The 13,257-nt window shown below is 41.7% G+C and overlaps 1 protein-coding gene across 1 annotated transcript; it reads left to right on the forward strand.

Moving 5' to 3' along the window:
* The first annotated feature begins 1,167 nt into the window (after positions 1-1,167).
* inpp4aa (inositol polyphosphate-4-phosphatase type I Aa) lies at positions 1,168-10,092 on the forward strand. The gene is made up of 23 exons (XM_070837852.1): positions 1,168-1,267; positions 1,393-1,437; positions 2,496-2,614; positions 2,706-2,822; positions 2,979-3,058; positions 3,183-3,300; positions 3,825-3,915; positions 4,041-4,188; positions 4,754-4,884; positions 4,980-5,084; positions 5,195-5,303; positions 5,400-5,417; positions 5,532-5,718; positions 5,945-6,226; positions 6,316-6,463; positions 6,910-6,942; positions 7,431-7,603; positions 7,713-7,836; positions 8,295-8,562; positions 9,165-9,262; positions 9,367-9,479; positions 9,570-9,724; positions 9,847-10,092. Exons 1-23 carry the CDS (start codon positions 1,168-1,170, stop codon positions 9,977-9,979), a joined length of 2,895 nt encoding a protein of 964 aa, XP_070693953.1. The 3' UTR covers positions 9,980-10,092.
* The last annotated feature ends 3,165 nt before the right edge of the window (positions 10,093-13,257 follow it).

The raw sequence follows: 13,257 nt of genomic DNA on the forward strand, positions 1-13,257 counted from the left end.
GACCCCTTATATAATCCTTAATGGTACGTGTGTGTGACCCTTTGAGGCCAGAAAATATCACAAGATTAAAGAGCAGGGTCCTGGTGGCCTCGGGGTTTCAGGCACAGGTCATGTCAGAGTAATGTCCCTGGTTCAAGTCCAACCAGGATGCCTGTGTTGCATATTTGTTCTAAAAAAGACAAGAAGTCATATTTAGACACATTACAATCTGTTGAAGAGCAGATTATAATGAGATATACTGAGAAAATTCATGCTCCTCAGAAGATGAATTCTTGTAATGACTTCCTGGTATTTTTTTCATGGAAGGAACGTTGGTTGTTGTAACACTTCAAAATCTTATACAGGAACAAGGCAACAAAATACTGAATTATAAGTTGAAATCAACCAAACAGCTGGTTCTTTGCCCCTGCCACAAAGAGGTTATCAGTTATATATGCAGTAGGCTGGCTTAATTTATATATAAAATAAAACAGAGACATTTTACTCAAAGTCTCTCTGTCTGGACATATGTGGTTGGCAATAGACTGTATGAAAGAAAACCCCCAACAAAACACCAGGAAAGCATAATTAGCATCAAAGGATAGAAGGTGAAGATTCATTCTGCTGCAGCTTTGTGTTAAAAGTCACACTTCTTTGCCTTTCACTGCCTATATTAGCACATTCTCAGAGGAAAAGAGAGGCACCAAGCACTGACAGAAAACCACTCAACCTCTCATACGCAACAATACGCACAATAGAGCATCATAGCAAAGCACCTTACATCAGTTATTCATTGCTTTATGTCTATTTAAGACTGTAATGTGACAGTGAGCATGTGTTCAGCCAGTAGAAACTTTCACATAGACAATTACAAGCAGTTTTCTGATTTTGTCTAAACTGTCTGAGCTCAGCTGCCGTCTGAAAGGATGACATCAGTATCAAAGAGCTGACGACGTCCAGTCTGTTTGCAGCTGTTTCTATGGAGATGGCTGACGATCACTTTGTCTTTTTCTGTCTTTTAGTTTTATCAAAGACAGAAGTGTGACAGCTCAGGCCGACACGAGGGGAAACCAACGAACAAAGAACGTGACGTGGCAGACGAGTTTTGATTTTGACTCCGCTCGGCGACGTCCTGCTCTTCAGCCCTTTTATTCAAAAATCTGTCCGCAGCCCTGACGTGACCCCACCATGTCCGGGAAGGAGCGCAGCCCCCGCCATCGGCCATGGTCGGTGTACCGGGCCAACACGTTTGATCTGTCAGCTGAGATGATGGGGCTGGCTCTCTCAGGTAACTTAGTAACTGTTACCACAGTAACCTTTTTACTTCATTGATGATGAAATAGCAGGCACTTAAAAATACTCCTCCTCCTCCTCCTCCTCCTCCTCCTCCTCCTCTTTCTCTCCACCTCACAGGCAGCAGTCAGGATCCAGACGAGCCTGTGCTGGAGTTTAGCGTAGGTAAGTTCAGATAGAAGCCAGAGATACACCGCTGCTCGACATATGGATCAGGCTGTGTGTGTCCTTTTTTAATAAGTGATGATCAAAATATTCAACTTTGAAAGATCCATAATTGTACACTGTTTATTGACAGAGCTTGTTACATTAACACCAATTAGCCTGCTGAGTAGAGTTGATCATTAACAAAGCTCATGACCAGACCAAAGCCAACAAGGAATCTTAGTAACCACACAGGCAAGCATCTTACTGATATGGTTTATTCCTCTTCATTGTTGCTCCATTGTGGTCCAAAAGCTATTAAAAACACATTAATGAGCCACAGCGCTGCACTGGTTTACATGTTCCTCCATTGTGATGAAGGCTTTGTAGTTTATTTTGCATCAATCCCACGCTGGCTACACCTGTTCACCAAATCTGAAAATTGTTGCCAACAAATGCAGTTTTTTGTATCTTTTATCTTAGTAACGTTTACTAAAAACATAAAACTACAATGCCCAGGAAATCACTGATAAAAAATTAAACCTCATATTTGTAACTAATTTTTAAAGATGCACCTCTGTCTTCAGAATAAATGGCAAAGTGGCAAAGTTGGAAAATAGTTTTACAGTCCAGCTAAAGAGCCATGTTTTACCCTCAGGAGTTGGTGGGGACCTAAAAGGAGAGTGACTGTTGGACATTCAGATGCTCAGATTCAGATGCAGTCTGCTAACATGTTCACCAAATTAATTTTATGTGGTTATAATAATAATAATAATAAGTCAGTGTTGTGTTTACAGCTTGTTCAGCTGCCCCCCAAAATAATTAGATGCTGCTTTAAAGGAAGACGGATGATGTGTCTTGTCAGCGATTGGCTCAAGAAGTGACTTCATCTTTTGTTCGACTTTAATTTATATCCCTTGTTCAACCTGAAAGTATGACTGCAGGCAACTGCTGCTCATCTACTGCTAACAACTCAAAAAACACTGCATTACATTCCTCCCGTGGCCAAGGATTAGTGACCATCCCACTATTAAATCCCACAGTTTGTAATCTCTTCCTGCATTTATATGTTGCTGCAGCCTGCAGTGAGCTGGTCACTCCCTCAGTGGAACGTAAACCAACCAGCTTTGTTGCCGTCAGCTGCACCACTCCGCCCCAGGCCTTCTGGACCAAACACGCTCAAACTGAAATCATCGAGGTACGCCACTGCTTGCTTTGCCTTTGCGTCCTGCCCTCTGTTGGAGACTTCAAAATGATTCCACTCTCTCTCTGTCTCTCTCTTGCTTCAGGGCACCAGTAACCCCATCTTCCTGAGCAGTGTAGCGTTCTTTCAGGACTCTCTGATCACCCAGCAGACTCAGGTCAAGCTCTCTGTGTACGATGTAAAGGACCGCTCCCAGGGCACGGTAAGCCCCAACCCAAGACGCCACCATCTACATATTTCCTGTTAGGAAGTGAATAAAGTTCTTAGTCACTAAATCTTTCAGAGGGCACACTAATCTGGGTGAAATCCTCTAAATCCGGCGTGTGTGTGTGTGTGTGTGTGTGCTTTGATGTGACAGATGTACATGCTTGGCTCGTCCATGTTTTCTGTGAAAGAGCTGCTGCAGGACAAACACCACAGACTGCACCTGACCCTCAGGTAACAGGCTCACATGACAGTCTGTGCCTTTTCCTCCCTCCTCTCATGGCGACATAATGATTGACACTGCTTGCTGGCTTTGTGCTCTGGGATGTTTAATTCACTTAATGTCACTGTGGGTCAGGTCAGCAGAGAACGAGCGCGTGGGGAACATCACCGTCATCGCCTGGCAGATAGAAGAGAAGCGCGAGCAGAGAGCTCCTGTCGCAAGATTACAGAGAGGAGACACTGTTAATGGGCGGGTGAGAGAGCAGGAAATAGTTCCCACTCTGATGAGTCAGGACTTAGATAACTCACTTTATAATTTTTGTCATGAAAGTATTTGAAGTCAGATTTCATAATTGATTCTTTGCAAAATGCTAAACAATTCCCCAGTTCCAGCCTCTCAATTTTGTTGTCTTATGTGATTAAAACAATGATTATCCTTAAGGTTTTTGACAGTTGGTCAGACAAAACAAGTAATTTGATGACAACACCTCTGGCTTGTTTCACTGTTTTCTGACTTTCTTTATGATAAATCAAGAAAAAACAGGCTGGATAACTGATAATTAATATAATAATTGCAGCCCTAGAAAATATGATATCTAAATATAAAGAAAACGTATCCTCATCTTATCTCTGTTATCTCTGACTCTGTATCTCCGCCATCAGCCTGTTGCTGGTTGTATTGTTTTTATGAGTGAAGGAGGATGTTAGACATGTGATGAAGGTCAGATGGGTTACTTTAACATTGTTGTGGTTTCTATGTGTTCTATGTTTGTGTCAGATGGTCCTCCCTGTTGATGAAAGCCTGACTGGATCTGCAAATATTAAATCCAAGTCTTCATCTCTGTGTAAAGACCCGCTGCTGAAAGCTGGTGAGTGAGCGTCTATATGAACCAAAGATCAACCTACTGAGAGTTAAATAACAGGTGACATCACGTTTGGTTGCCATGTCACGGTGAGTCACAGCTGTGATAGTATGTTTCACGCTCTGCTTCAGTGTTTGGGGGCGTCATGTCACGAACATACCGGTTCCCTACTACGGACGGCAACCACCTTCGGATCCTGGAGCAGATGGCGGAGAGCGTGCTCTCCCTGCATATTCCTCGACAGTTTGTCAAGCTGCTGCTGGAGGAAGATGCCGTCAGGTAACGTCTGAAAATTGTCTTGATATTGTTGATCAGAGGCTTAGAGTGCAGTGGTTCTCAACCTTTTTGGTTTGGGACCCCTCAGAGCAAAGCATTTTGTATCCGCTGCTCTTTGTAAGGGTCCAGTCTGGGCCTCAAGTCATGAGACAGTTTCCATCTTTCCATCTTGTCTCTGTGTCTTGCTTGTTTTGACTTGGTCTCTTTTACATTTCTCTTTCCTGTCTTTAATATCTCATGCATTGTTTTATAGGGAGAAGCTTTTTTAATATCTCCTTTGTAGACATTAAACTGAAACCTTTGCATGTGGTGTCTGATATATCATGGACTGTTGATTCTTTATATACTGGTTTACGTAATGTTCAAAGAAACATTATCATTAAACTCCCACATTATTACTAATGGTTGCTCGTCATGTGGGCCTCATGTTTGAGGCGCTGGACCCGCTCAGCTGTTGTGTGCACTGCAGAGACCTTAATTGAACAAGCTGCACTAACCGCAAGCTGTGAGATCATCAGTGCATCAGCTGGATGTCTTGATTGTGAATGCGTTGATGTGTGATGAGCAGGGTGTGTGAGCTGGAAGAACTGGGTGAGCTGTCTCCGTGTTGGGAGAACCTCAGGAGGCAAATCATTGCTCAGTACCAGACCATCATCCTCACCTATCAGGAGACCATAAGTGACCTGCACGAATACAAAGGTCAGAACCACAAACTATCTATGACATATCATTTTGAAGGGTCACTCATCCAATTTAATCACTTAATCTCTTTCCTCTTTTCTGCTCCCTCCTAGGTCCTTCATTTAAGTCTAGTACGTTGAAAGCTGAGAGGAAGCTGGAGTTTATTCCCACTAACCTGCACATCCAGAGGATGAGAGTCCAGGGAGAGTCTGGCTATGGTAGGTATTAGTGCACACTACACGGTATGTGTGTCCAAGGCTTTAATAATGTTGTTCATTTAGCATCTTATGTAATTTTCTTTTTTCCCTGCCCTCTGTCCTTCGTTCAGACCGGACGTACGATGTTGTGACTATTGGTGCTCCTGCAGCACATCATCAAGGCTTTAAAGGCTGCGGCCTCCGGAAACTGCTGCACAAGCTTGAAGAAGCCAGGAAACAGTGAGTGGAGCCAAGTAGAAAATAAAGGGTTATTTTTTGATTTGATGATCAATTCTAATCTTTTTTATGTGATTTTCTTTTGCTTTACTCAATCAGCACCTTTGAGGAGGAAAGGTGAGAATACATAGAGTGCATCATACGTTTCTTTTGTGTTATTTGTTATACATCCATGATTTATCTCCCCCTTTATGTCTTTGTCTCTCTCGACACATCAACACACACACAAAGTTCCACTGGCTCTGGCTCTAAAGGAATGGCATACCAGCCTCAGGATGTTGTGAAGGCGAAGGAGCTGATTGGTCAGATTAACACTCTGAAGACACAAGTGTGTTACTACACCGAACGTCTTTCCCGAGCTGCCAAGGAACGCTCAGCCAACGCTCTGGAGAGAACCCTGGCCATCCTAACGGAGAAGGTAACAGAGCGCTCAGAGGAACTGGAGGGTGTCGATTTTACACAGTGGGAAATTGGGAAAACTTCCCAAATGCCTCTGCTATCACAAGCCTTTTCTCCTTAATTTTTAATATCACGGTTTATGAACTTTAAAGAGTATTTTTGCCCCATGTTCCTGTTAATTTGATGCCCAAGGTATGACCACATTTCTACCGAGCTCTCTCTCCCCTCTCCTTCTCCTCCTGCAGACTCGTCAGCTGGTGACTGTGTGCGACTCCAAGCTGCTGTCATCAGCCATCCTCGCCCTGGCAGCTGCCCGCCCAGAGTTCACTCGGCAAGGCACCCCGTCGCCTTCCTCCTCCTCCCTCTCACCCTCCTCTCGATCCCCATCCCGCTCCCCCTCCCGCCACCCGACCTCCCCGTCTCGTGCTGCCACCTCGCCTTCTCGCCATGCAGCTCCTCCGAACGGCAGCGAAGGCAGTAAAAACAAGCGCGCCTCATTGCAAGCAGATTTCCACGAGGAAGAGTGGGTAAGAGACGGGTCCATCTGTCTTTTTGATGCCTTTGATCATGTGTTTTTTTCACATTAACTCCGTTTGTGATGTCGGTTTGTGTGCAGGAAAAAATCTGGCTAAATGTTGATAAGAGCCTGGAGTGTGTGATCCAGAGGGTCGACAGGCTGCTGCAGCGAGACAAACTCCAGAGCGACAGTAGCTCTGAGGATGTCTTCTTGCTCGCAGAAGAGGAACAGAGCAACACTAAGAAAGGTACAGACACAGACAGATTTTTTTTTTTTGCTGTATCATGTGTGAATGCGGCACTAATTTACTGCTGAGTACAAAGATCAGAGAGTTAAAATGAACATGTCACTCTCATGAGGCATCCATGGTAACCAAGAAACGTTGTGGATACATCCTGAGCATATAGACATGGATTTACCATCATCATCGTCGTCATCATCATCCTCTATTATCATCACCAACCTCTCATCTACCACAAAATCATCACCCATCATCATCATCATCATCATTCTCTAACCAGACTCCTGCAAGTCTGTCACAGCCTGTTGATCACGTCTGTACGTTCATTTTTGTAATCATGTAAACTGCTCCTGTGTTGCTGTAAGTTTGACATCTGAAGTATAATGTTGTAATGAAAGTAAAAGTGGAATTCTGTCCTTATGTAAACATCCTTTACTTTCCCACACACGCAGATAGCAGCCCGGAGGTAGAAAAGACATCCCCAGGTGAGAGCAGCATTTCCTTAACAAATCATGTGTTAGAAAGTGCGATGTAAGAAAATACATGTATTCTTGCAATTTGATTATTTAATTGTTATTAATTTGATTGTTTAAAATATTAACAGCATCATGTCATGTATTAGTTATGTGAAAAATTAAATTGTTTACAACACTGTAAGAATATGAACAACTGAATTGAAATATTGTGTTAATGAATTTGAAAATATTTCAGAAAATAATTTTTAAGTTTTTATTTATTTTTTTCATTTTCAAGAATGTCTGCTAGACAGTAAATGTGATTTAAGAGTTTGAGTTGAAGAACTGAATTGAAAGAATCAGTTTTTAAATGCAGATGCACTAAACCTTATATACAGTACCTGCACATATTAGTTGATGTCATGGCAACGTCAAATCCCAATAAACATCCAAACAACAAATGTGCATGTGTGTGTGTGTGTGTGTGTATGTGTTTGACCTGTGTACTTTGTCTGTAGTTGAGTGGAGCGATGCTCTGTACCCTCTCCTCACCACGCTGACGGACTGTGCGTCTCTGATGAGCGACAAAGCCAAGAAGGCGATGGTGTTTCTGCTGATGCAGGACAGCGCACCCACCATCGCCATGAGCATCACCATGCAGTACCGCCGCGACGTTGTCTTCTGTCAGACGGTCTGTCATCTTACACATCATGCATGTGTAGTTTTGGGGAATTAGCTGTCAATTACATTAAAAACATGGCCATTCAACACTGTACTGATATGAGTTATGGTGCTTACAGCTTACGGCGCTGATCTGCGGCTTCATCATCAAACTGAGGAACTCTATCTGTGACTCAGGCTTCCTCAGGCAGCTACACACCATCGGCTTACTGGTGCAGTACGAGGGCCTGCTCAGCACCTACGGTAACCTGTGTGCACCAGTGATGGTGTGCATGTATGCTTCTTTAGAAATTCATCATCACAAAGAGAGTGCACAAGCTGGGAATCTTGCAGAAATTGTTATTCTGTTATTTTAAAATGTTTTGAAATGTTAAATCTAGATCAGCGTGAAAATATACATTGTGACAGTCAGATTAGCTGATAACAGCTGTTATTTATCCTTCCCGAGCACAGAGCACTAAACTGTGGAAACTTAAATGTATCATGTTGCTCATGTGTCATCCATTCATAAAATGACCAAACTATTCTCCACTTTTCACTGAAATCTGTTCAGTAGTCTCTATACTCAATCCAAAGATAAACAAGCTAACTTAGTTGATTCATTGTTGTTCATTTTCTAGAGGATATAATTTGGTTGTTGACACGTTATCACGAAATTATTGTCACCATGAACCTCTTCGATGTCTCCTTGTTTCTTAAAGGTGAGGAGCTGGCCATGTTGGAGGATATGAGCGTCGGAGTGATGGACCTGAGAAATGTCACCTTTAAAGTTACCCAAGCAACATCAGGTTTTGCCCCAGACATGCTGCCAGTGATCACGGGAAACAGGAACGGCTTTAACGTCAGGGTGCCAATGCCCGGGGTGATGTTTGACACGCTGCCACGGGAGATCCAGAACGGGATGCTGCTGCGTGTGCAGCCTGTCCTGTTCAATGTGGGCATCAACGAACAGCAGACGCTGGCTGAGAAGTAAGTGGTTGAGATTAACGTGGTTGGGGACAGAAAGAAATGGAGAGGAGAAAGAAACTTCTATAAGACAAAATGTTTTAAACATGTTTGCCATGTAGATACTGTTTTGTAAATCAACTTTATTTGGCCAAGTTTGTACAAGCAAACAAGGAATTTGACTCCGGTGCAACTTCTCTCTTTATGTACAGTAAATAAAACAACTAAAAAGAAGAGCTGTAACTAGTTACCCTTCATAAGGGTGAAAGAACGGTCTTGTGATTCATTATCAAGAAAACGTATTGGGAATATAAATATGCGCAGAAAATGTTGAGGGTTGTATGTTACAGTGTATAAAAGAAGCTGAATGGAAGTCATAATACAGTGATAGATTAAAAAAGAGGATTAAATATATGGAGTGATGGATGGAAACCTGCTAGTTGGAAACACCAGGCCAACCACTGTTAAGGAGCAAGACATGTATCCCTAATTGTTGGAAACTATGTGTGCTCAGTTCCCTGAATAACATACTAAAACTGCATAGGTTGTACAGTGACGCAGTAAAATACGAAAACAAGATACGAGCAATTTAAATGTGACATGTCATATCTTACATGTGTGTCCAGGTTTGGAGACACAACACTACAAGAGGTGATCAACATAGAGAGCATGGCTCGCCTCACCTCATACTACGACCAGTTTAAAGAAGTCCTGCCAGAAGACAGTGAGATTACAAACATACGTACCAAACTTTGTAATCAGAAGTAAAAATGTGTCTCTTCTTGTTTCCACATTTAACTCATCATTCTCTCTCTGTTGCCTCCCCAGGCCTCCCTCGCTCCCGCAGCACCACCAGTCTGCCCGAGCTGCTTAAACTGCTGAGCCAGAATGTGAACGCCAAGAAAAGCAAGAACGTGGAGATTCTGTGGCAAGCAGCCGAGGTAGACTTTTTTTCCATGTCTTCTCTGTGCAGCCTCCAAATTTAAACGCTCTGCTTTTCCTCTCTAATACCTTCTCTCCAAACCATAAAGACATGCCGTCGCCTGAACGGAGTGCGTTTCACCAGCTGTAAGAGTGCCAAGGACCGCACAGCCATGTCTCTGACCCTGGAGCAGTGTCAGATCCTGCAGCAGGAGCACGCCCTCGCCCCACAGGTCTTCTACCAGGCCTTGGACTGTATGCGCAGGTCAGCTGATGATGCCGAAAGTCATGAATCTCCCACATTATTACCCCTGCATCAAAAGCTCTTTAGATGCGTAAAATATTTGCTGACAACATAAAAAATGCATCTGTTCTGTTTCTCCACAGTGAGGGCTGCAGGAGAGAAAACACCATGAAAAATGTGGGATGTCGTAAATACGCCTTTAACTCACTCCAGCTCAAGGCCTTTCCCAAACAATATCGCCCTCCAGAGGGGACGTACGGGAAAGTTGAGACCTAAGCGGACTCCTGTAACTAAAGGAAACCAAAAGACTGATGGAGATAATGATGATAGCACCACACAAACTAAAATACCAATACAAACTGGAAAAAAACAGCCCTTTGTTTTGTGCTTAGTCACTGTTAAGATGATTAATGTCGAAGTGCCAGTGCTACTGTAGATTGTTTTATAGCAGTTTCCCCTTTCCTCTGGTAGTATTAGAATCACACACTTTTCACAGCCACTTCACAGCCAGAAACAGTAAAAATATGGCTTTGGTGTCACATTATAACACAGTTGGCTGCTGTACAGTCGTAGCATCAGGAAACGTACAATTGAGCCATTTTAGAGCGTGTCCCTAGAAAGAAGATGTGCAAATGTCTCAGCCTTTACACAGATGATGTCGGACACATAGCTGTACTTTGATTTTACCAGTTTGTCAGTTAAAGGATAATTCTGTAGATTTAGTTTATATTTTTCTTATTGTCAACAAATCGCAGGCAAAGACCAAATTTACCAGCTTACTTTCTGTGTAGCCAAAGCCTGATGTAGCTTAATTCTCTTATTGCTCCATTGTTGACCAAAAACTATTAAAAACACTCAGTCAAGCCTGCATACATTGTGCTGCTACTATAAAACTCTCTAATGCTGTGTTTACACTACGAGCAACAAAGCTACAAAACAGCCATGCAGCGCTGTTGAAGTGTTGTGGCCATGGGCTTGTTTATCTATTAATTTACATTATCTTTAATAGCTAATAAACATGATGTCGCATCAACACAAAGAGGCTATATTTAGCTAGCGTAATGTCAGCTAGCTGAATAACAACGTGCCATTGTGTTGTAAAAATGTGTGTTGCATACATACAATAGGCTGCCATCCTTTTGTTGTTGGTAAATAAAACGATAGGGTTAAATAGCACAGGGAGCTGGCTAATGGCAATGGTGAAATAAAAACATATGATTGTTGGCGCTTCACACCGTCGCTGAGCGCTGAGAAAAGTTGAGGCCAGTTCAACTTTAATTGTAGGCATCACGTCCATCACGCAGCAACAAGTGATGTGCATCAGTTTGTAGCTTCATGCCGCTGGCCTCCATTTAAAATGACTTGTATGAAAACACTTTATTGCTCATAGTGTGAACACAGTGTATTAATCCACCCCTGAAAATAGTTCCCAACAAATGCATTATTTACTCCTATCTGAGTAACGTTTGTTATGAACTACAGTGCCCAGATATTTTGAGAATTACTAAACCCTTTAAAAGAAATGAAACTATATATTTGTGAGCCGTTTTTAAAGATAAATTTGCTCAGGAGGAACAAATGGACTTAGGGCTGAGAGCCACAGACTGCATTGTTGGTCTTCATATTTTCATAGGATTTGTTGACAGTAAGAAAAACACAGCCTTGTCAGCCTTATCATTTAAAGCTACACTAGGCTTTGAAATGATTCTCTCATTTCCAGCCTAAAAGACGAAGCGAAGCTGCTTGTTGAGGACGGTCAGTTTTCCTACAAGAGGTGACAAACTTAAGCTCAAGTGCCGTTTGGCAGCCAATATACAGGCAGTGTGTGAGGTTGCCTAGTGTAGCTTTGATTAGAGGAATCAGATTTGTCAAAACAAATGTCTTTACCTGTTAAGATATTTCTCTGGACCTAAACTGCGCTGCAGAGTGACAGTTGTTTAAGTCAAATCACTTCTATTTCAGTGCTTTTAAAGGCTGTTTGTTCCCCTTCCACTGTCTCTCCTTCTTCACATCTTCCTAAATATTCAGCACCATAGCACTCTCTACAACAAGCACAGATCTTTTAGAAGTAAATATCTGACACTGCTCTCTGGCATTTGTATTACAATGATGTCTCATTTAAAGTGATTTCTGAGGTCTTCCTAGTGCTACATTGGAAGGATCGATGGTTCACAGACTGTGAGCTTCAGAAGTGGTGCATCACATTGTTCTATACTCCAAACATATCTACAGACATTTCGGATGGTTCTGCAGGTTATGTGCAGCACGACACTGGTTCAATAGCCTTGGGGTTTATTTATTAAAAGTATGTGCTCTCAGTTTTATAGAAATCGGTTGAATTATGCAGAACTTTGTGATTGAAATTGGATAAAATGTCATTAATTTAACCTGCATGAAGATTAAAAAAAATCCTACTGCTTTATACTTTAAACAACTGTATACTGTTGCAATTAAAAGTATCCACGAGCACTTGATAGATGTTTTTAGACTGACATGAAATAATGCATATTGCATTATTCTACCAACATCAACATCATCAACGCCTCTTCTGTTGTAAGTTTACTGGTTCTGGGCTAAAATGTACCTTATTGTACAAAACCTACAGAGACAGTGGATTTTATTTTGAAGATGTTATTTTCCTTACATGTATTTATGTTGATATGGCTGTTGTTGCCAAATGCTGTTATAGTTTTATCCATTGCTATCGAGTAAGTAAAGACCTTGTTCTGATCAGTTGTAAGCGCACACAGATTGGACAGGGGCGGTGGGGAGACGCCTGCACCCTCACAGAGGTATGAAATGAACCTGGATGACGAATAAACGCTTGTCAATGCCAAATGGGTGTGTCTTTTAATTAAATAAGGCATCGTTGTTGTGAATTGAGCAGCAAATTTATGGTCTGCAAAAAATGATTTAAAGAGAAGTCAAGTGAGTCAGGTGACTAAAAAATTCTGTCAATGTTTTTATCTCCATTTTTATGTTTTTTCCCCTCTCATACTCGATGTTTGATTGAGGTCCAACTGTACTCAAAATATGTAAACAAATATAAACATATATGAAATATACACATAGAATATATACATATAAAAGTATAAACATAGAAGTTTTATGTGCATACAAACAGGTGAAAAATAGATGCATAAGTATATATATATATATGTGTATGTAGTATATATAAAAAACAATAATGACCATATATTGAACATACAGTTTCAACAGTATTAAGTTAAGTGTTTCTGTAAATTGTAAACAGACACAAATAGTGGAAAGGAATAAAAACGAAATAAAAGTCGCACCAAAACAAACCTGAGTTTCCCCTTTAAGACTGTTTCCGGAAGTGACGCCATCTCCATAGATCGTGTAGACAAAAGAGGAATCACTTTAACAGCAAAAACAAACAGTGCTGGTTCACAGCACCTGTTCAGAGTCTGCAATGATGCGCTGGGTGTTTAAAAAAAAAAACCTGTATGCACAAGCCATAGATAGATAGATAGATAGATAGATAGATAGATAGATAGATAGATAGATAGATAGATAGATAGATAGATAGATAG

Source organism: Pempheris klunzingeri, chromosome 10, assembly GCF_042242105.1.
Source record: "Pempheris klunzingeri isolate RE-2024b chromosome 10, fPemKlu1.hap1, whole genome shotgun sequence".
Taxonomy (NCBI): domain Eukaryota; kingdom Metazoa; phylum Chordata; class Actinopteri; order Acropomatiformes; family Pempheridae; genus Pempheris; species Pempheris klunzingeri.

Excerpts from the sequence above, each read along its gene's own strand:
- inpp4aa (XM_070837852.1), top strand. The coding sequence starts at position 1,168 with ATGTCCGGGAAGGAGCGCAGCCCCCGCCATCGGCCATGGTCGGTGTAC. Across the intron at positions 3,301-3,824 it reads GAGACACTGTTAATGGGCGG|ATGGTCCTCCCTGTTGATGA; the intron begins GTGAGAGAGCAG and ends TGTTTGTGTCAG. Across the intron at positions 7,837-8,294 it reads GGGCCTGCTCAGCACCTACG|GTGAGGAGCTGGCCATGTTG; the intron begins GTAACCTGTGTG and ends TGTTTCTTAAAG.